The 25,058-nt window shown below is 39.7% G+C and overlaps 1 protein-coding gene across 1 annotated transcript in view; it reads left to right on the top strand.

Moving 5' to 3' along the window:
* The window catches only part of LOC109917525 (lebercilin-like protein), a gene marked incomplete at its 5' end in the record, with an annotated part of 62,931 nt that overhangs the window by 5,869 nt on the left and 32,004 nt on the right, over positions 1–25,058 (top strand). Inside the window, 2 exons of the mRNA XM_048603040.1 lie at positions 6,373–6,510; positions 18,044–18,137. Of these exons, the coding sequence (XP_048458997.1) occupies positions 6,373–6,510; positions 18,044–18,137 (232 nt within the window). The remainder of the gene's footprint in view (positions 1–6,372; positions 6,511–18,043; positions 18,138–25,058) is intronic.

Genomic DNA, 25,058 nt, shown 5'->3' with positions numbered 1-25,058 from the left:
ATTCTCCTAAGGAGCAGTTTACATACTTTTTGTCCCACGTCGTTCTCTGCACATCACTGTACGTTAGAAGACCTATTTTCAGGCTCCATTCTTTCCCTGAGTTTCTCTCTCATCATGGCATTTGCACTGAAGCCCCATTTCAAAGAGCTTCTGAACTTTTACTTAACCTCTGCCATGATTTTTCCTCATCTCTATTCGTATGAACATACAAATTAGGAGCAGGCGTAGGCCGTTTGGTCCTTTGAGCCTGCTCTGCCATTCAATAAGATCATGGCTGATCTCATTGTAACCTCAACTTCACATTCCCTCCCACCTCTGATAACTATTAATTCCCAAGAAGTTCTTGATCACAACTTCCTCATTGTCCATGCTTCTGCTCCCAACCTTATTCCCATCTTCCAAAAGAAGGGGCAGGATCTTAACCTTCCATCTGCTATGAGCAACAATAACCTGTATTTATATAGTACCTGTGATGTTGTAAAACATCCCAAGGTACTTTGCAGAAACATTATCAATTAAAAATGTGAAACCGGGATACATTAGGATTTATTAAGACAGAGGGAGATGGGTTTTTGCAAGCAAGCAAGCAATTAAAAGAATGAAAAGAGAGGTGGAATGGTTTGGGAAGGAAATTTGAGAATGCGATGCTGTAAGACTAGAATTGTAAAGGTGCTGATATCACAGAGGTTTGTAGAACTGAAGGAGATTGCAGAGATGGTGACATTACACTGGGGAGGCCTTGGTGGGATTTGAAAATAGATGATAGATTTAAAAATAGAGAGCCTACAGGGAGCCAATGTAGGTCAATTAACACAGGGTGTAAAGTTGAAACCAGGTTGATACAGACAGCACAGTTTAAGATCACCTTCATTTTACCATTTAAAAATTAATAGTAGAGCAAATACGATAGGTTGCATAAGTAAAGCAAATAGAATTTTGAACACCAGTACAGAGTTAGATAATAGAAATAGCTTTTCATCTTGCTTTGCAACAAGTTATAGTCTGAGCTCTGAAATTTTGCAATTTAATTTCGCATTAGCCTTTGCTTGATGACCAACTACCAGAAGTAGAACTCTTATGTATTTGTTGTGCTTTAGCAGCCTATTGGGTTCTGACTTACAGCACATTCATTTTAAAATTCAGGTGATGGAGAAAATATTGGAAGGTAAGGAAAACAATATTCTCTATTTGTGATTATATTTGTAGCTTCCAGTGATATCAGAGTAAGATTAAGACTTTAATGGAATTTTGATGAAATTTATGTGAGAATTATTGTTCTCCTGAAGCAGTGTTCACGGGTACAATGATCAGACATTGATTAGAAAAGGGTTAGAAAAAGCAATTAATTTTGATAGACAGGAAAATCCTAAATCACTGATTATGAAGGAAGCCAAGAGCCTGTTTACTTCTCAATCTTATTGTGAAGATTACTTCATCTTCTGTGAGATGGAACTTAAATCAAATTATGAGATTTAGAATTATGTGATGAGAGTTGCAATTAGAGGCAAAAACTGAGGTTGAAAGAGATTTTGAACAAAACTCCATTTTGTCATTTTTGTGCTTTTTAAAGATTTTAATATTGTTGAAAACTTAATTACCTATTCTCCTTTAATCCATCCTGTATTATGCATCTATAATCCTTAATTTGAGAGAATGGACAATTGATCTGTTAACAGGTCTCAGCACAATGTAAAACTGCAAGAGGATCTAAAGAAGTGTATAAATGTGATCTGGGTTGATCCCTCCTCTAAGTTCTCCTATTAGAAAAAATCTCAGCCACACTTGAATTCTTCTCTCGTGAGCCAGTCAAGATTGTAACACATTGTCATATCCTCCTGTTGCCTTTACATAAAAACAATGCAAAATACCGCACATACTGGATACTGCAGCACTGAGTGGTGACCTGCTCATGGATGTTGGTTTAGTTATGGGCTTTTACAGAGTAATGGACACTCTTTCAGTTCCAGTGAACATGTATTTAATAACATACTGTTCACTTCTGAGTTTCACACCAGATAGCATTTCAGCATTTAACTTCCCAATTAACTGAGAATTTAACCCAACATTCTATATTCAACTGTTGGGATATAGATTTCCAGAGCAGTGTGGAACACTTCAGGGCAAACTAGGGGGAATACACAGAGGTAAGTCATTGACCAATGAAACTGACAGACAGGGAAGCCTTTGAAGTGTGGAATTGCAAAGCTGCGGCCATCCTCTGTGAAAGATTGGTTCTGAAAGCCTGATTTAATTACTTTAAGGGTGACATGCAGTTTTTTAGAAACTATTTCACCTGCACTGGATATTCCTCAACTTAATTTCCACTTCACTGCTCTCAGCCTTCACTGCAGCTGGGGATCAATTTCTCCAGCCCTCGCATGGTGTGCAGCGACAGGAGCAACCAAGCCAACAGTTGCAAGAACACCAGTATCAGTAGTTTCATTCTTCACATGGCAGAGGGATGGACAAACAGCTCCATCTGGAAGGATGCAATAGCCCTGCACTGGATGTACAACAGTATGTATCAATAGGCTCGATCAGGAGGCTCAGGCAATCGCACTGTTGTGTCACTGGCATCTGGTACCCTGCAAGGTGACCTACACTGCAATGAGTGGATCCCCTCAGGTACAGGCCGGTATTGACTGCACACACACAGCAGTCAAAATGTCCTCAAATCAGCCTGAAGTGTTGATCAGTGGCAAAGGATTTCACTTTCTCAGTGTCCAGATTGTTAGTGACAACTGGAGGATTTGCATAAATGTCTGTAAAATATCCCGGAAGCTATCATCATTTGTTCATTCTGCAGCAATTACATTTCTCAAAGGTTTTTGCCTCTCCAGAATTGGGATCTATTGTGCCCTTCACAACATCACACTGCAGACAGGAATAGAGCAGTAGGAATGTGGATACAAATTGGTTTACAAGGAGGAGAAGGAAAAGGAAATGGCCTTGGTTCCAGCAACCTCTTTCCCTTGGCTGGAAGGCACATATGGAGGTGCATCATCTAATATTTGTGCTTGAAGGCATCTGAGAGTATCATCTGAGCTCTGTGTCTCCCTCAAAACCCCAAAGCACAATTCATTCCAATAAAAATCCACTTCCTTCCCATTAAAGCTGATCATACCATCCACTTCCTGGCTAATGTCACCTCTGCATGGACAAAGGAAGGCAGCGTGTAGGCATCTATGAAAAGAATAAGAAGTTGGAACATCTTGACAACAGTTCTCATTGCCGTGTACTCTCTCTCCATCTTCACTCATAACCTACTTGAACATTTCTGTTAACCAATAGCTGCAAAGTACTTGGCTACACATCAGTAAGGCATTGGCCCATACAAGTTCCTCTATCCTTTGTAAAGGGCGGTGTGAGTGTACAGGCCAACATGCACTAGTTGGCCCTCTGTATCTGATTCCCATATAGGTGGCCAATCTTTTCATAGGGATGCATTATGCCTGAGATATCACAGCGCTCATGCTGGAGAGGGATTCTTACCATCTATCATGGTAAGGATGCACACAGATTCTGGAAGTTCTGACAGAATCATAGATAATTCTCAGATTCTACTTTCGACCATGCTTTTGTAAAGTCACTTCCTCACACCACTGAGGAAGCAGCATGAACCCTTCTGGCACTCACCGCCTCCAAGATAATCACCAGAAAGTTTAATAGAACCCAGTGGAAAGCCTTGCCAGAACTTCCAACTGTTATTAACCTTCCGAATCAGGGTTTCTTGCATACCCATTGCCAGGATCCCTTTAAAGAGAGAACCTTTCATTGACATGTGAGGCTGTCATCAGTTCCATATTCTGTGACTAATCGGTTTAACAGAGGAATTGGATGCTAAAATCGTGACAGAGCTAAAGACCTCTTCAATTACTGTCCTCCCTGCTGCTTATGGGACTGTATAGATAAAAGTCTCCCAAACATGTTTGAACATCCCACACAATTACTGTATTTCAAAATAATATATAAATATATAGAAAATAATGACACATTGCTGTACATGCTGAAACAACAGAAAATCACCTATCCCATTAATAATAGTTAGGTAATCAATTTTTTCCACTTTTACTTAATCCACAAGTTTTAGAACTATAAAGTAGGGTAGGTTTTGGAGCTTCATTAGCCATTAATTATGCTTCCATATGGATTCCATAGAATCCCTCAGTGTGGAAGCAGGCCATTTGGCTCATCAAGTTTACACCAACCCTCCGAAGAGCATCCCACCCAGACCCACCTCCATACCTCATCTCTGTAACCTTGCACATTCCTGGGTACTATGGACAATTTAGCATGGCCAACCTACCTAGCCTGTGCACCTTTAGACTGTGGGAGGAAACCGAAGCACCCAGAGGAAACCCACACAGACACAGGGAGAATGTGCAAACTGCACACAGACAGTTACCTGAGGCTGGATTCAAACCTGGAACCACCATGCTGGTCCTAATATTTTGTAATTTTATATTGTCCAATAATCTTGTACAAAACACTACCAAGCCATTACATAACACAAATTACATGCATGATAAAGTTGCTTCTGTCTACCACTCACACAAACCCTGCCAAAACTGAAAGGAACAGTTCAGTCGTGCTCCGGTGAATTTTTCCATTACACACTAGCTGTCATAAGTGCCATTTTTGGTACATATATTTTCCATTATTCATCAATTATAATGATAAAGTGGGAATGCATGTAAATGGGACGCAATTATTGAAGCTTGTGTCAAGCACAATAAAATATACTCCTCTCAGTAAGGTTACCAAGCAGGTACCAGATTATTTGTTGTGCACTCTGAATAGGTTTGAGATTTGTCAAATACGTTTTGTTCAGGGCTCATATAATCTCATAGAGAGATTCATTTTATCAATCTGGACTGGATTTGATCACAGAAGTGAAAGTACAGTGCTCTATTGGAATAGGATTTAATGCTTTTTACTTTACTACTTGCATTCTTATATATTAAGTTATCTTTACTTAATACCTCCATGTTCTAGAATATAAATCCTTCCATAACCGCCAGTTTGTGGGATATAAGGATGGATCTTAAGCATTTGCTTTTTTTAGCAATTGTTCATGGAATGTGTGTATTAGGACCAAACCAGAATTTATTGTCCATCCCTTATTGCCCTTGAAAAAGTGGTGGTGAGCTGCTACAGTGCATGTGGTGTAGTTACACCCACAATGCTATTACAGAGGTGTCTCAGGATTTTGAACCAGTGACAGTGAAGGAACAGCGTGTGTGTTTTGGAGATGGACTTCCAAGTGCACCTGCTGTTCTTGTTCTTCTAGGAGTTGAGGACTCATGTTTGGAAGGTGATGTTGAAGGACCGTTGGTGAGTTCCTGCAGGGCATCTTGTAGATGGTATACACTGTTGCCACAGTTTGCCAGTGGTGGAGGAAATGATGTTTAAGGTGGTGGATGGGTGCAAAACATACAAGCTGGATAACTCTGAGCTTCTTAAACGTTCTCACAATCTTGGAACGACATTCATCTAGGCATGCAGAAAGGAGATCAGCTTGCATCACTTTTTAGTTGGGAGTGAAAACCCACATGGCCAAACACCACCTCCCATATTTATGAGAGTGATTCCATTTCAATGAGATTAATATTTAATCCTCCCTTGTTGTATCCCCACTACAACTAATATTTATCCAATATGTTTCTGAACCCTTTGTTTGAAGGAGCTCACCTTAAAATAATTTTTTTGTTGTTTCACCATCAGGTGTTACCCGGAAGATTCACAAGCATACAGGGTTCTGAGTCTTTTGTTTACAATACATCATTGGCAGGTTAACATCTCAGAGTGTTTTCTAACAATATTTAAAGCAAGTAAAATTGGAGCCAAGAGATTCAGTTATCTTACACATACCCAACTGTAAAACAATGCATTCTAATCAATTGCGCCATGCTTGGCACTTCCTAGTCATTGCTATGCCAATCCACAGCACCAGACAGATTAGAATGGTCCTGATTCAATTTCTAGTTGGTTGATCAAAGAAGAGATGTTGAGAAGGGTACTAAAAGTAATCTGATCACATGGTCTTGACAAAGTTTTCACCTCCTGATTCCTATGCATTAATTGCTTCCGGAGATTGCGGATAACAGACATTGGGTGAAGACAGATTTGGGTGAGCTGTGACACATTGGTTGTCATGTCCCCATAGTAGAATGATCCACATTTCACACTATGTCCATGGATAGCTCAATCAGCCAATGGCGTCAAAGGGTTGCTGGTGCCTGTGGAATCATTCCATTTGACGAATCTTCATCTTCAGGAAAGGAAGAGATGTATGAACACAAAATGTTGTCTTCATTGGCAATTATCCCATGATTTTCCTGCAGGTGCTTATTTTGTTCACTGTGTCTTTAGGACCTGGAGAAAATTCTGGAATTAAAAGGTAAAAGTTTCAATCATCAGCTGGCTGCAGAACACAGAAAGACACAGGAGGCCCTTGATCTGGCAAAGAAGCTAGAATTGGAGCAACGCACCCTGAATCAAATGCTGACGGTATTGCTTTAACTGACCCATTGTAACATCATTGGTTTGTTTAAAACTTCAACAATGAATTGTGAAGCATAATGTTAAATTTAAAAAAACGTATTTTAGGTAAATGAAGATCCAGAATATCAAACTAATCCAAAGCAAATTAAGTTTACAAGAAGGCCTAATATTGGTACAGTGCAAAGCAAAATTAGTTAATTTATGTATTCCATTTTTCTAAAGAGAAGGCAATGCCTACCTCTTCATTCTAGTCTGTGTCCCCACCACCCCACCCTTCACTCTACTGACTCAGGAAATTTCCAGCGACTCTTCTGTGCCCCACCTAAGTGACCATTGTTCCCTTAGTTCAATTGTCCAATGTTGATAGAGTGTAATCCTTCTTGGGTATCATACCTAGACCTTTGCCTTTCCTTGTCCAATGTCTACACACCTTCCAGTAAGAGTTATTGCAAAATGATCAGGAGGAAGACCTCTGTCTGACCTTTCTCTTTTAAAGGCCAATAATACAAGCAGCTTCAGAGATACATCCTGGAAATTGTAATTAATGATAATGAACACACTAGCAAGAAACATCTCAGAATGACCTTTCAGTAGAAGTATATCATGTGTATGTATATATGTAAATGGAGATCCATTACTGTCCTTCAACTATGACATTCAACCTGTTCATGTTGAAATCCCATAAATCATGTTGTGCAATATTTGAGTAATTGTGCTTTTAAGAAAAAGTGTTATTCAAATTAACACCATCTTGCAGACAAAGTAAATTAGGTGTTTGAGGGCGGTTTTCCCTTAGCATAGAAGCAGCACACTTCTCCCATGCCCCAGGTGCAGAGAGAAAAGTGGCAATAAGTCTATGCCATTTCGCTCTCTGTTTTAGTGCAGTCTCACAGACATGGATTACCTTGCAGCAATCCAGACTGAATGGTGGCATCTAACTCATCTGGCAAGTTGAAAAATAGCAGGCTTACAGTCAGGATAGGCACTATTTCTTTATTGCAGTTATCCAAAAGAAAAACCTGTTTTCCAGGGCAAAAAATGCAATTTATTTTTACATTATTAGTCCTGAGATGTACTTCTTTTTAGAATTTTCTGTCTGGACTGCACTGTCATCAGGCTGTTTGACCTGTTCTAAGATTTACAGATAAATTGTATCTCTGTTTTCAATTGGTATCCACAATATAGGCTGAATTGTACCAGAAATTGGCTAAATTGGCGTCCCACTCATTGTATACTCCCGTTCGCCACAGGTGGAGGTACTGGCCTCTGCCAGGGCCTCCCAGGATTCCTGGCACCGATGCCATCTTTAAAGCTCAGCTGTGTACCTGGTCAAGTGCTGGTGGTCCGCAGCTGATCTGTCTGAGTCCCATCAATTGTGCCAGACGTTAGGCAGAGGGAAATTGATAGCCTGCTTTGGTGTCAGCAACCTGGAGATCCTGGTGTCTGGGATTGGGATGTGTGTATGGTTACTGACCATGGAATGTGTCCTCAGATGTTGGTGCCTGGTGTCCAAAATGGAGAGCTAGAGGAGCAGCAATGAACTGGAGTCACCAGTCCATATCAGGAGATGTAGTTTCTATCTGATGGGTGAGACAATGCATGTCTGCATGTCAATGAGGTGAAATGACATAAGAATGAGGATGCTAATGCTTGCACATTGGCCTCTTGCTGCTCACAGCAAAAATCTCATCTCACCATTCAACATTTGGTTGGACTTCTTTTTGAAGAGAAAAATCTCTTTACTGATGATCTCACATGATTCTCCCAACTTTATCAACAATGCCTACATTGTTCACAGGCTGAGAAGATTCCGCCCTGTGTATTTTGTGACACGGTCACTGCACTCGGGAGTGGGAACCATGACTGACTACGTTCCTCATCTTAGAGATAGTGAAGCAAGTTCAGGTACTCCAAAACTGTGCTTGCCTGGTATCAATTAACTCAGCCTCAACTCAAGATAGTTCCTGGCAATCCTGATCTGTAAATTTCAGTCTTCTCACACCATACAATGAATTTACCCACTGAAGGTGACTTATTTGATCCCTTTTCATTTCTAAACATCTGCTTCTTGTTGTTGCAGTATAATCTGTCATCAGTTTGATTTAGTTTAGTTTGAATCCTGTCCAATGGAAAAATACAGCTGTTACTTTAGCCTCAAGTCACTTAAAAATGAAATTACCCAATGCCTTCAGTATTTCATGATATTTTCACTTTTAAACCAACTAAAACCCCTCAGTAAACTAACAGTAACAAAATGTTATCATGTGTTTATTGAATAGAGATACTTTCACAGACAAGGGAACGTGAGCATTCTGATTGCTACAGCATGGGAACGGCACTCGAATATTGGTCTAATTCTTCATTTGAATCTTAAATCTTAGGATTACTGATGGCTTAGTATGGATAATTGAATAATCCGGAGAGCTGAAAGACCTTTGATTGATTCCTAGTTTGTGAGCAGCTTGCTCTGATTGTAGTTTGCTAGCATTGGATCTCCTCGAAATGGCAAACTTAGTCTAGACAAAGTAATCTAATATTCTCGCTGTTGAATTTTGCTCAGCCAGCTCTGCTCAGTGTGTCAATGTTTGTGTTTAAGGATACTGTGTTAAGTCCCTCCAGAGCTTGGCTGAAATAGATCCCGTGAACATTGAGTTTACTTGGCCGTAAAGTTCTAAAGTGTCTCAAGGTCACCATCAATGGAACTGTGGTGATTGACTGACATTATCCCCCAGGGGAGGGGTAGCAGAGAACCAATGTTTCCAAGAGATTCTGATTTAACTGGTAAAGGGTGGAACTTCCAAAAGGTAAATAATGGGCTTTTGGGAGAGTTCGGTGGGGTCAACCACCCTATCTGAAGAGGTCTTACCTTCTGCTTCCACAATGAGTGCTTTCGGCGGCACTGGGGACTTGTGCACCTGTTGAGCTTAAACGTAACTGCCTCAACCAGGGTACTTGTGCCCATGGGGCCCTAACAAGTGGACTTGATCCCCAAGAGGTGTCAATCAACTTGCCAGCATTTCCTTGCTCAGAATTTTGAGACATGTAACTTTGTGTTTTTCGTTACATAAATGAAGAGGGACAGGCAAGATTATTCCCTTCGGCATGGAAGAGTAGCAAATATTGTACCATTTTGCATATTGGCGTAGTTTTGGGCAATGTTTTGGGGATATTCCCCTAAACATAAACCCATGTGTGTGTAACGCACATGCCACCTTTCTGATTGTAGAAAAGAAAGGCATGGTTTATATAGAATTCAGCAAGTTGTCATTGCATGGATGCAACTGAAGCATGGAGTCCCAGGTATGAGAACAGAAGATGTGTTCTTGGAATTTTTCCAGCTCAGTTCATGAACTCCATTTGTTTAAGATCCATCCAAAATACCAGGAGGGAATGTGAGCCTGCATTACAGCATATATATTCTTCATGCAATACTATGATAAAGCAATATTTTCAGTAGTGTCTACACAAGAAATTTATATAAACAAACCTACTTATCAACGTCAGAAGTCACGCAACACCAGGTTGTAGTTGAACAGGTTTATTTGAAATCACAAGCTTTCGGTGCACTGCTCCTTCGTCAGGTGAAATGGGGGGAAGTGCACTGGAAATTCTTCCACAAACCCCAAAATGTCAGCAGTGAGCCCAATGAGACAATCAATGAACCGCATCAATTGACAGAGAGATCCACAGTGAAGCAACCAAAAAAGAGAGTTGAATTTGACCCCTCCAGAAGGCCGCTCTCCTAGGCAAGTGCGCATCTCTCCACTTCACCTTTCAAAGGAGGAACACTCCGAAAGCTCGTGATTTCAGATAAATCTGTTGGACTATAACCTGGTGTTGTGTAACTTCTGACTTTGTCCACCCCAGTCTAACACCAGCACCTCCAGATCGTGGCTACTTATCAACAACATGTATGGAAGTTTCATTTGGTTAAGGGGGTCTAACAAAATAGTATGTAACAGGCCATTGCTCATACATTGTCAATAAGAAGGCAGCAGTATTTTCTTAGTGATGTAAAATTAGAAAAGTACTTGTTCACTAAAATCATTGCATTTTTGTTAGCTACATTCAAAGTTAGAACTGAAAGTCTGAAGCACAGTTAGAACTGATCTTTGATTTTATAATTTGAGGGTACAAATATAATTAAAAATAATTCTGAATCTAAAATAACATGTATTGTTCAGGGCTGGGAAAGAGAAATAAACAAATTGTCTTGATTTGTTTTCATTCCAGGTCCTAGTAATTTACTCTCCATATTTTTTGCTTCTTTGTGAATCAGATTCCAAGTCACATACACTAGGATGACTCCACGATTAATTCCTGAAGGACGCTAAGAGAGGCAGCAGTAATCTGCAAAACTGTCCTCAGCATTCATGAGGCTGAAAGGGAACAATCTGCTAAGGTTCATATTCCACTTGTTGTGAGTGGTTGCCACATGAAAGGTTCTAGTGTAGATATTTGTTCAGATACACAATCTGGCTCAGTTGCTATTCCTCCCCCAGTTCCAAATGGCACATTACTATTGTTGATTTTAAGGCATTTGTGATCACAGTTACCTCATATAGGCAGCCGACAATTTATTGCCATTTTCTGACAGTTTGTTGAGAAGCAACAGTTCAGATATGCTACTTTAGTTAATTAGATAAAGAAAGGAAATTGTCATCAGGAATCTCTCATTAATGAAAATGATTGTCACCTAGGAAATTCCATGTCATTGGCCATGGGCTCTCCGAGTCTTTGCATGGATATTGAGCTTGATTCTAGAGCCACATCTCCAACTACACTTTTGGCATGTCTTTCTGGGAGGAAGAATTGGTCCTTGGCCACATGATTGCCATTTCCTCCAGGTAGACACCTTGTCTAGGACATCTTTAACATAGAAATGATGCTGCACATCAGAACACTCCAGTCTCTCCGCAGAAAGGAAGAAAGGAAACATATGACCTGTGACATTTGGAAACACTTTACCAATCCCAGAGCTATTCTGTTGAATGGAGGAGTAGAGGCAGCACGTTCCTACATCCCAGTCATCCAAAGCCATTTTGTGGTGGTCTCTGTTAGTCTTCAGTGGTCTTGGTACTAATAATTTTTCTATTTCCCTCAGGCTGATGTAGGGGAATTCCTGGTCTTGCCCCAAGGTGTGGCTCATCTCCCTGGATTTCTTGTTCTTCCTCCCCCCCAACCCCATCCCTGTTAATGTAAAACTTATTTTGGAAGCTGGCCATCAATGCTGCATCAGTGACCAATGCCAACAGCCACCGGACAGTGACTATTGAGTCAGATGACCGTTGTCCCATTACCTGTCTTCATTTACCGGTCAGTTTTCGTTCCTTCTTTGACCTAAACCTTCTTATTTCAAGACACTGCATTCCTCATGGAGTAGGGTGGTGCATGAATCAAGACTTTGATGATTCTTATGACTTCTCCTCTGTTTACATATAGAAATATGCTTACATTTGCAGAAGGCAAGTTACTAATGTTACAGTTAGAAGAGGCCTCATACTACACAGGAAATACCAAATATGGAATGGAGTTAACACAGATTTTAGCGGATTTACCCCACCCCACCAATTGTCAGCACTGTTCAATCTTATACTAGAACATTATGCACTTGTATGAGATACCAGAAGAATTACTAATTTGTGTAGAATTGACAAATTAAAGAGAAGAAAAAGGGGGAGAAAAAGACTGTATAGAATTTAAAGTGGATGCTAATCCTGCAACTTTGAAACCAGTCTGATATTCAACAATATCGTGGCTAATCCGACTGCTCATAGCTCTTAACTCTTCCATCAATCAAAAATTTGCCAAGCTTAAACTTGAATAAATTCAATGACCTAGCTGCCATTGCTTTCTGGGGAACAGAATTTCACAAACTAATTACCCTCTCAGAAAAGGAAACACTCTCATCATCTCAGTCTAACAGGGAGATCAGTTATTCCCCAACTGTGTTCCTGCATTCTTCCTATCAGCTCCCCTAACAATCCTATATACCTCAATAAAGTCATCTCTTATTCTTCTAAACTTCAATGTCTATAAGCCCAATGTATTCAGTCTTTCTCATAAGCCCGTTTCCCATGAATGAATCAAGTGAACCTTCTCTGAATTGCTTCTAACACAATTAAATATTTTTTGTCTAAATGAGACCAAAACTATAGAATACGTTAGATATGGTCTCACCAAGGCTCTGTACAGCTGCAGTAAATCTTCACGACTCCTTGCAATAAATGATGGTGACCCATTTGCTTTTCCTAATTACTTGCTATACTTGCAAAATAACTTTTCTGATTCATGTATCAGGACACTGAGATCCCTCCACCACCAAATTCTGCAATCTGTTTAGTTCTTTACTCTTTCATGGGCATGGCTACTATTTGTTGCCTTGAACTGAGTGGCTTGTTAGGCCAAATTAAAAGGAAGTTAGGAGTCAACCATACTTCTGTGGACCTGGAGTTGCATGTAATCCAATCCAGGTAAGGATGACAAATTTCCTTCTCTAAGGGGCATTAGTGAATCAAATGGGATGTAAGATAATCGATGGCAGTTAACGTGATTAGCTCTATTGAGACTCTGTTTCAGATTCATGAATTAAATTCAAATTCTGCTAGCTGCTGACTTTTGTCCCAGAGGATTAGCCCTGGGCCTTTGGATTGCTCCTCCAGTGACATTACCATTATGTTACCATCTCTCTCCATTTAAATAATAAACCGGTTTCTATTCTTCCCGCCAGATTTGAACACGTTCACATTTTCCCACATCATACTCCATCTGCTAAATTATTGTCCACTCACCTACCCTGTCTATATCCCTTTGCAGACTCTCGACCTCCTCTTCACAACTTAGCCAACTTGCCATAGGGTAAGTAGGAAACTAACTGGCAAATTTAGCTACCATATACTCAATCCCTTCATCTAAGTCATTGATATATACTATAAAATAGATGAGACCCCAGCACAGATCCCTGTATCACTCCACTGGTTAATCAGCCTGAAAAAGAACTATTTGCCCTTACTATCTGCTTCCTTTTAGCTAAACAATGCTTTGTCCTTGCTTGTATGTTAACCTCTACATAATGTGCTTTTAAAGAGGAATGAAAAACAAGAAATCAGACCACAAAACACTGTAGGTAATGCTTGATACCATCAGGCTTATTGACAATAGTCAACTTATTTACAACTTCATCCATAGATCTGAATTGGATTTATTAGATGCCCAGATTTTTCTTCCCCAATGAGCTTGGGTGCATTTATGAGATGCAGGAGCAAACACAATCACAAAAGCAGATATTGATGTGATGCCTGATTTGTTTTAAAATTTATACCTATTTCCCTGAAGAATAAGGCACATGCAAATTGAAAATCCAATAATGAATAACACAGTCATAAGAGGAATAACAGGTTTCACCAGGATGCTGCCCGGTCTCAAAGGTATTGGCTATGAGGAAAGGTTAAAAAGATGAGAATTGTTTTCACTGGAAAGACGGCAGCTGAGAGGAGACCTGATAGAGGTCTACAAAATAATGAGAGGCATAGATAGGGTGGATAAATAGAGGTTTTTTCCCAGGATTGAAATTTCAATTACAAGGGGGCACAGGTTCAAAGTGAGAGGGCAAAAGTTTAAGGGAGATGTGCGTGGAAAGTTTTTCATGCAGAGAGTGGAAGGAGCCTGGAATGCACTGCCAAAGGAGGTGGTGGAAGCAGGCACGTTGGCGACATTTAAGAGGCACCTGGATTGTTACATGAATAGGAAGGGAGTAGAGGTATACAGATTGAATAAGGGCAGAAGGTTTGTTTTTTAGTTTAGTTAGGGCATGATGATCAGCACAGGCTTGGAGGGCCGAAGGGCCTGTTCCTGTGCCACACTTCTCTTTTGTTCTTTGTTCTAATTTGCCAATATCAGTGTAGATACAATTAGCAATCCTTGCTGGCTTATTGTACTACCTGTGCTAGTACCTTTCTTATAACTCATTCAGATGTTCTAAATTGTTTGCAGGCTGTTCATCATGACACTGTCACATTTGAGTCTTTTTTCACCTTCAATGTTCACACAGATGTACACCAAGCAGAAGTTCCTAATTAGCAAACTGGAACAGGGACTTTGACCAGTTTACCATTCCTAATCTGGAACATAATAGCAATAACACCACCTCTACTGTTGTTGTAAATGTAAGAACTGCTAACTTAGCACACAGCATGGAGAAATTGGAGTCTTCCTGATTTCTAATGCCTGGAAATTCACAGGGTAGACTTACTGAGGCCCCGAGGGACCTCTCAAACACTGGGGGCAAATCTAAAATTGGGTCTATTTCTGCAGACTCTATCACTGAGTTGCTAAGGTCCTTCTTCACCAAGTATTATCCTCTAATTAAGAATTTGCCAGAGATGATCCCTGGGATGTTTGATCTCACGTTCTGTCTCAGGAAGTATCCACAGTTTACTCTCCTCACTCTGGCAGAAACAAGGCCCGGGATCTTCCATAAGAAAATCATTGGCATGACTGTCATCATTGTGACTTCCTCATGGGGGAAAAAACCCTGGAATTTCTACTTATTCTCACTCTCTATTGTAACTGCACCAGATCCCCACTTATGTGGGTAAACTGGATTACCACCATATCCCTGGCACAGTTATAAAGGTAGAGTGAACCTAACTCTGGATCAATTCTATGCAATGATGTGCTGTGAACAAAAATTAACCAGGATTCACAGACTGAACTGCCAGGCTGTAATGATGTGAGTCTTTGTGCTGTCACTGTTGGGACTCTTCACACCGTGTATCAATCCCTTCTGAGCAATTTGCTTCCAGATGTCTTCTGTCTATGTCTTCAGTAAAGCAGCTGGCCAAGGCATGAAAGTTTTACAAGTTAACACTGGAAGGAGAAGCTTGTACTGGCTTGCCCCAAATTACCTAATCTCCCTTCACACAGGCAGTGAGTCTGAGCCAAGAATTATAAATTGTCCTTAAGTGCATACATTGCTCCTATTTTAAGAAGTGTACAAATGACAGCAAGCCTCACCCATTTGGTACACACATCAGGAAACTTCCATCCATTAAAATTAATGAGAGAAATTCATGACGAGAATGCATGCAGAGTTTTTAATATGTATTATTGCTAACAGGCAAGAGTGTGATTTCAAAACCACAGCCTATAAATTAAACAGGTAATTCTACTTTCTCCTCTTGACGCATGTAATACATGACTACAGGTTTACAAAAATAATTTTCAACTTGTATTCTCTTCCTAAGCTGAGGGAAACACCAATGGGCATCAGCAGATATACAGCATGATTTTACATCCCTCCCTGGTGGGTTTGCAGCCATAATTTTACTAGCAGTGGGAGTGGTGTCAGCCAACCTATCTACTAATTTTCCAACTGACCAATTAAATGGGCTATTAGTCCCCACTTAAAATCTCATGCAGTGGTCTCCAGGATTTAACCAACTACACATGTACCACCCCATCCCAGCAAAAAAGGTTTGCCAACTTAATATCAAGGAGATCCCTGATTCACCTGCATTGAAGTCGAGATGAGGTACCTGCAGTGGCCACTGCTCCTGGTGGCGCTGCTGGTACTAGAGAGCTGCCAGCCTCACATTAGCATCATGCTCTCTGAGGTGGAAATTCTTGTTCCTGAGGGGAAGAAGTCCCTGCTCATCTCTTGTAATTGGCATCTGGGCATATAATGACAGTAGGCACACATAGACACAGTGGTTTATCTGTTTAAAGTGCTGATCTAATAAACAAACTGAATTTGGATCACAGCAGTGTATTTATCCCAACCTGTCATGGAATGGTTTTGAACCCATCTGACATTGGTTTAACTACCAGTAGTCCTGGTACAGAATCTTCATTTAGACGTTGTATGGCACAGTGGGTAGTGTCCTGCCTCTGAGCTGGAAGCTCCAGGGTCAAAACCACTCCAGGATTTGATGGCTATGGAAGGTGTGTGTATAATATGGCCAGTCAGGCTGATTATCAATTTGTAAGTCCTTCTAATGACAGTAAGAGTTGGAGAGATGAGCTATGCTTGATGTGGAGTGGATCCCTCATATTATAGCCCTTGGTTCCAAGTTAGTGACATGTTCCAGCAAAATCCAGCTAGAAACAGGCACAAGCATGTGCTTTGTCTGCCATTAAGCATGGGAAAAACAGAATTTTCAAGTTGTTCATATGTGTAAAATCATCTGTGGAGCAGTTTGCCAGGGGGAGCTTGTCTGCAGGAAATGTGGGGGCCCAGAAAATGCAGCCTCCTTTGTAAGCCGTGGTCAGCACATGGAATAATAATCCAATCCTACCACTCAATGTCCGCATGCCTGCAAGTTTCGGTAAGGGATACTGTCCAATAATCAGCAGCAAAAACTCTGCCCATTTTCCTCCCTTTATGATGTGGGATTCTGATTCCAGTATTGTATGCCTGAAATGGCCCTGACTAAGATCCACCAACTCAAGGGAAGAACCTGGTATTTTCTTGTTCTATGTGTCATTGCATGTAGACATAGAGAATAATTCGGATGACCATTTCCATACAGCAAAACTTCTCAGTTCTCATCTTCAAATTCTTATCTATGTCTCCATTTAACTAAGAAACTAATAAATGTCTATTTGTTTTCTTTAAAAAAAACTCTTCATGCAGTTACGTACACTGCAGCAAACTACAGCAGACAGTTCTTATGATGGATTTTTCTCCTGATTAACCCTACTATTTCTCTGATAAACATTAATATTTTCATTGTCATTAGAGCCTTTCATGTAACCACTTGCTAAATTAGCATGTGTAGGAGTGAACAGACTCAAATCTCTATAGTCTGGCTTACAGCCACATTGTCTCAGACATGGCATACTGAAGTACCAGTGTGTGATCTAATCACCAACACTCAGCGGCTGTTCTGACTAGATGATGTGAATGGGGTTGCTAGATCCTAATGTTGTATGTATGTCAGAAATGATAGATATATGTTTCATATGGGTGACAATTTCATTTTTTTGTAGACCCAGTACAAAATACTTTTGAGACTGGTGAAGCTTAGCATCTGGGTGCTAAAGTCTATCAAGGGAGATTTTACTTTAGGTTTTGAACCAAACTGCAATAATAAATGTTCACATTTTTCCACTGCACTCTCCACTCAAACAATAGTTTGTTTCTTTTTAAACTCTTATTATTCCTTTCCCACCATCTTCAGACTCTCCTTATACTAGGTCAGCAACCTGTTCTTCAGTCTTGACACTGTGTGGAGTCGCAGCAATACTTAAGATAAACTAAAACAACTGGGGTTGGTTTAGTGTCAAAATCCTCAGCTCCCTTGTGAGCAAGCCAACCCTGCATCATTTATACTGTCTTTCTGCCATGGCAGGCCAGTTAATACAAAGAACTTTGCAGAAAATCACAGACACAAACATGCTGCTGTTCAGATAAATGATCTTTGTATTTTTTTTAAAATGCAATACAGTATAATACAATATAATGTGTGTATTTAGATGACATTTCATACGGGTGTTTATAGTGTGCACATTTCTCATAATAATTCTCATGTTTTCTTAGGAAAAAGAAAGGCAGCTAGGAGTTAGAAACATCTATGCTAATCGCATGCTGCTGGATCATTCAAAAAACAATCGGTCATCGCCAAGACATAAAGGTAAATTAATCTAAGTGTATTCACATAAAGTTGTTCCATAACATTTCATCAATAGATTCAGATGTCAAACCCTGATGTGCTTCAGATCCATTGTTGAGTATATTTCAGAGTTAGCACAGCACTGTCAGGAAAGGTATGATTCAAATCTCTTTCTAACGCCTCAATATTAACAATGAACAGGAGAAAGTCAAGGAGATTAGATATTAAAGACCAGGGAACACAACCCAATCCATCACAAATGACTCTTCCCATAGCTTGCAAGAAAGGTGAGGCTTCAGCTTTGTATTTGGGAGCCTGACTTAATTTTAACAAGTAATGGCCATGTTTCCCAGGATTAACGTTTCAGCTCTGCAACCTTCTGTCTGAACATTAATGTCATTCATTCTCTCTTGTAACTAATGGCCAACCCCATACCTCCCTGCGTTACCAAACTTGATCTTTCCTAGTGGTTAGGGACCATCTCTGATAACTTGGGTGTATGCTAAGCAGGGAATAAAGAAGACAATGTTCATGGAATTCTGTTGTTATGATCGGTAGAGCAGCTCGATCCCTCAGATGTCAGGATTTTAGATGAGCTACTTCAATCCTCTGCACCCTTTCACATCCTCAAACATACTCAAGCTTTTGACTTGACCGTGTAATCTAGGCAACACTTCTGTGAAGGAATGTCAGGTTGTTTGAGATGTCATCTTCCGAATGAGACATCAAATCAGGATTCTGTCTGCCTGTTTCAGTGGTTCCTGTTAGACATATCTCAATAATTTGTTGATAACAGATTGTACTGTCAAGAATCATAACATTTAACATTGGAAATGTCTATGAAACCAGTCATTATAAAATTCCCTCTTTAAACAGAAACCTCAACTTACTGCCTTCAGTCACTATGTGTTATTTTAGCTTTACTTGCCTGCTATAATTCTCTGACACAATGAGTAATGCCAAAGGAAACCTACTATTTTATGAACATAGTTCTGAGGAAGGGTCACCGGACCCGAAATGTTAACTCTGATTTTTTCTTCACAGATGCTGCCAGACCTGCTGAGCTTTTCCAGCAACTTTAGTTTTGTTCCTGATTTACAGCATCTACATTTCTTTCGATTTTAACCATAGTCAAAGATCCTGCCCACCCTGGTTATCTTCTTCCCCACTGTTATCAGACTTCTGAATGGACCTCTCAAATTTTAAATTTAATGTAGATCTCCTTCTTGGTACACCTTCTTTGCAGCCATAACATTGTATTCTTCACTGTGTTCTACTACCCTGATCCACTTTGTATAGTGTGATCTGCTTTTACCACATGCACAACAAAACAAAACTCTTCACTGTACCGAGGTACATGGGACAATAATAAATCAAATCAAATTAAAGTTACTGCACTTCAAAATAGTTCATTGAAAGTGAAATGCTTTGGAACATTTCTTAAATTTGAATAAAGAGTAGAGCCTATCTTTAACTCGCTCTACAACACCCTGCGCAACATGTGTAATAATGTATTTGCAATATTCTATGAAGAAACTTAATTTAAAAAAGGAACAAATTAAAAATTACATTCGTGAAGTGTTAAAGGAAGTAAGTTTAACAAGTGTGAAGCAGGAAAGGGCAGAACAAGTAACAAAACCAATTTGTCAAGCTTTTTGATTGTCAAGCCAGATTCATAAATGAGATTTATATATAAATGATGAAGAATCATGAAGAGCTGTGGCATCATTTTAATGTTATACTATAACTGTGCAGAAGAGGGTGCCATTGTGCCATCACAAAGCAAAGGCTCTTTGGGATAGACACGACGGTTGGGATAGCAGAAAGGGTGGTTGGAGAAATAAGTTTTAATTTAATTATAAGAATACAAATAGTTCCAGTCCCATTAATTTCCTATCTTTTGTGTCCAGGAATGCTTTACAATATGATTGATCTTTTAAAATATCTTAATAGTGTTATGAAGTTGGGTAGAGTATTCATGAATTGGAAGGCAGAAAGTTAGAATTTGTTGGTAAAAATAATCATGGGGAAAAACAGTGCCGTGGTCCCTTTGAGAGCTTGTGCTTTGACTATGTTTGGAAGTTTACAAGTACTGTGCACAGAGAGTGCCTGAATTGAAACATTTTGTATCGAACAGCCAGGCTGCTTTTTACCAAGACAACATAGAACATAGAACATTACAGCGCAGTACAGGCCCTTCGGCCTTCAGCCAAATAATTTCAACCAAGGCCTTAGATACTAAAATCTGATGGTGTTGACAACATCTAACCAATCCTATGTAAGAAATACGATTATGTCATTATGGGTATGAAGATAAGGGCATTTGGCAAAATCGGGGAGAGCCAACTGCGATTTGCAGTGAAAGCAAGTCTGCCACCTGAGATGTAACTCTGACTTTCACAAATAATTATTAAGCTCTCTAAAAAATCCCATCAAAGGTACCATGGCATTTTTAGTTCAAAGTCCTCATAGAAGAAATTACAGAGAGAACAGCAGAAAGAGAAGACATTCCTGACAGATGATCAACGAAGAAGATGGAACTTTCCGGAAGACACATTCGGTGTGAATTTGGAGAGATAACGTTTTAATTTATTGTTTTCTTATTAATTGGGTTTATACGAGTGGGACCTGTGTTTATTTGAACAGTATTCCTGTAGAATTTAGGCCAGTGAGGGAGTAGTTAGTGGTCTAGGGGGGAATTGTCGGTTTGTTAGTAATCCTGTTGATTTGTTAATTGTTAGGGTTAAATAAATAAATTGTTTCTTGTTACTTGTAAAGTGGAGATCAGGGATTTTCTTTCTTTTAACCACTCTTTTAACAGATTTCAAGGGGAAAGTCAAGTTTGGGGTGGGGTGGCACAGTGCCTCAGTGGTTAGCACTGCTACCTCACAGTGCCAGGGACCCAGGTTCATTCCAGCTTTGAGCAACTGTCTGTGTGGAGTTTGCACATTCACCCCAAATCTACGTGGGTTTCCTCCAGCCACTCCAGTTTTCTCCCACACTCCAAAGGTGCGCAGGCCAGGTGGATTGGCCATGTTAAATTGTCCATAGTGTCCAGGGATGTTTGGGTTAGACATGGGAAATGGGTTTGAGTGGGATGCTCTTCAGAGGGGCAGCATGGACTTGTTGGGCCAAATGGCCTGTTTCCACACTGTAGGGATTTGATGATTCAATTCTCTGGGTTTTTCGGGGGTAATTATTAGAAGGGAAGCCCTACTCCCATCAAAACAGGTTGAGGCTTGTGTTTTGGTTTAACTGTCAGAGGGTTTCAGCCATTCCCCTCTGTAATAATACTAAATGTACATTTTCATATATGTATAGCATGCCATCTGTAAAAAAAAGTCACCTAACTCAATTTCCTTCACATTATCAAGACAAGCGGTTTCACTTAAATAATTTATAGCACTTATTTTCATCTGATCAGTACAATACAGAATCAATGTTGTTCATCTGAGTGAAACCTTGTCTTTCTGAAAGGTACTTTGCGAAAGTGGCCTTGCTAAGAATCTAAATTGATTGCACAAGCAGATTAAAATACTGGTATCACTCAATACACAGCCATCTGCAGGAAATCCAAGCAGATGTTACTCTCGACATCTCTATGCTTGGTATTACAACTATCTACATTACTGTGGAAAATACATAAGCTGGAAAGATGATGGAATGGAAAGCAAAAATGGACACTGAGCAAGAATTGAGAGGTTAGGGGATCAGAATGAAGCCATGATTAAAGAAGAAGACTTTTGGAAATGTAAGGAGAGGAGAGCAAAATGCGAGCTGATTAAGAGAATTCCAGAATATAGCACTGTGGTTGCTCAATGTTTTAGTTTTGGTGATGGTATATATTAGTTGTTTGGTGGTCAAAACTTGAGTATCACAAATAAAAGACAGTTTTGTTAAAGCCTTTTGCAAGAATACCAATGTAAAGTGGGGGGGGGGAGAAGAGTATTACTGTATGAGAGGAGAATGCTAATTGGCTGGCAAGTGAACTTTGATTGGTAAAGATATTGCCATGGAGGTTACACCAAATATTGATGATAACTGCCAGCCTCTATTTAAAGACAAAACATTTAAACAACCTGTGTCATTTTTCAGCAATACCAGTGATGATGTAAAATTCAGTAGAGTGACTGCTGTGGGCTGAAAATGCAGAACCAGTGCAAATTGCACAACATTAGAGAGGGATTTGTAAACATCAATAACGATATTGAAATCAAATGTTCAGGAAGGTAGCACACCAAGATAGGAAAATGGATTAGGATTGTGTCTCAGCAAGACTCTTGTGAGGGTTTATTGCAAGGCCTGACATTTGGGATGACCTGTAATGCACTGAATTTGCAGTTGTAAGCTCCGCTAAAGATCAGCTGTGATTTCACACTATTGAACTCAGTGACAATAAGGACCTGAATGAAAGGATGGATTTGATTGTAATGGTATCGAACTTCTGGTGAGAACACTATGGCTCCAAGCTGGTCAATGATTGGCTGGAGACTGAATGTCAGATAAATGCACAAGAGCACAGTCTATTTTAGGATACCGTCTGAAAAATGAATTTCCTACAGTTTTGGTAAATGTATGGATTTTGTTTGCAGATAATGACCCAGAATTGTGGGAATGGGGCATCTGATTTAAAAAGGCATGAATTAGATTTTTCTCAAAAATGTCATATTTTTGCACTATAACTTACCAGAAATTGTATTGATCATGGCACAGCAAGGTCATTCGAGCAGCTGTAACTTGATCATCAGTTCCAATGGTGTACCTCCTTAATCAAAGAGATTAATAATACAGGAAGAAATAAAGCAAGTTATAATGATTAATAAGAGTGAATTATAGTCACATGGGATATTGGAAAGAGAATAAAGTGACAGAAAGGAAACATAAGAAGACAAATTGAGAAAACATTAGGAAAAATTGACTACCTGTGGGAGTAGTAGTCCACAGTTTCATTATTCCTGCTTGAAATTTCAAACTGGAGTAGTACGTCAGGATCATAAATTGTGCTACTTTCCAGTCTTAGCCATGTTGCACCTTAGAAATGGGGCAGCATGGCCCAACTTCTAAACCCTTTTATGCATTTGGCCTTTTCTAGGAATGCCATTATTGAGATTAAACTCTGGAGAGTTGCGGGGTAAATTCATGCTCTATCACTGACACGTGCTGAACCCCAAAGCAGTAGCCACTGTATTGTTTCACTATTTCATATGTAGACCATTACCAAGATAATTAAACTGAGAAATCTTTCAGCTAAAAGAATGAATGACACCTTCTCATAGGCAATTGGGCATAGAAAATAAATGCTTACTTAGCCCATGATATTTAGATCCCATGAATGACTTAAAAAAGAAGTTATTGCCCATAATGCCAAAATGACACCGTGCATGCACAAACATTCTTACATTCATTCTCTCTGGATCCCCTTACCTTCCCCTGACCACTGGCCAAAGCAGAAAACTCTATCCTAATGGTGTAATCACCTCCTGGAACAAAATATCTAGGTAACTTGCCCCCTCCATGATGTATTGCAGTGTCTGTATTCTGGCCTCTAGCTCATAAATGTAAGCAGCTTTGGCTGCTTAAGCTGCAAACATTTACTGCAGTCATGTTTTCCCTGGATCACACTGGCATGCAGGAGCTCCCACATGGAGTAGCTCTGACACATCACCTGTCCTTCTGTCTTTAATATGTTTTAATTACTTAGAGTCATAGAGTCATACAGCTTGGAAACAGACCCTTTGGCCCTGCTGACTGGGTTTCCTAAACTGAACTAGTCCTATTTGCCTGCATTTGACCCCTATCCTTCTAAACCTTTCCTATCCATGTATCTGTCCAAATGTTTTTTATATGTTATAATCGTACTTGCCTCTACCACTACTGAAATAACTTATTCAATTTTTAAAAAATTTCATTAGCTCAACACTAGTTCCTGTACTATATCAATCTTAATAACGTTAACTATTTATCAGATAGTCAACAAACAGCTAGCTTTTTTTCCCACCGTAGAGAAAGAAACAATTCCTAGAAGATGAAAAAGAAGAAAAAGCAAAGGATTACTATCTTCCTTTCATTGCCTAACTCACCATGCTGCCAGTACTCTGTTCCAAGTCACACTACAGTGAGTTTAAAATGCAGCTGTACAGTGATCTGATCAGACTACAATTTAATGTTGCATTCATTTTTGATTGCCTTGACACAAGTACATATTAAGGCAAGAATTATAGAGAAGAGCCATGAGAGTGATCCCTCGTGTCAGGGTTCTGAGGTAAGACTTTGGATTGTTATTTTCAAGTTCCCCTTAAAAATATGCAAAGAATGATGGAAAGAAATTCCATTCTTTCTCAGAAAGGAGACATCTGAAATGTGACCTTAAAAGGAGTACAAAAGAAGACAACTTACAATTAGTATCTTTCCCAGCTAATGAAATATTTTTGAAGTTTAGTCACTGCTGTAATATAGGGAAATACAACAATTAATTTATTAACAGCAAGCTCCCAGAAAAACAAAGTGAGATAAGTAACCAAGAAATTTGTTTTAATGATGTTGATCAAGTGAGCAATATTGACCATCACACCTTTCCTGCTTGTTTTATGAATGAATGATTGATTGATTGATTGATTTATTGTCATGTGTACCAAAATACAGTGAAAAGCTTTGTTTACGAGTGGGTACAGGCAGATCATAGTAAGCAAAGGATGTACAGATCAAAAAGATTTAGACAGAGGCATACAGGTTACATTACACAGGGCGTGTGCGAGGCGAGATAAATGTTAGTAAGATTAGTGTTATTTGAGGCTAGGGTATCAATTCATGAGTCTGAGAACAGCCAGGAAGAAGCTGTTAATGAACCTGTTCATGCATGTGTTCAGGCTTCTGTATTTTCTGCCTGACGGAAGAAGTTGTAGGAGATCATTACTAGGGTGCGATGGGTCTTTGATGATGTTG

Source organism: Rhincodon typus, chromosome 11, assembly GCF_021869965.1.
Source record: "Rhincodon typus isolate 14 chromosome 11, sRhiTyp1.1, whole genome shotgun sequence".
Lineage (NCBI taxonomy): Eukaryota > Metazoa > Chordata > Chondrichthyes > Orectolobiformes > Rhincodontidae > Rhincodon > Rhincodon typus.
This window is presented reverse-complemented; position numbering and strand designations above follow the sequence as displayed.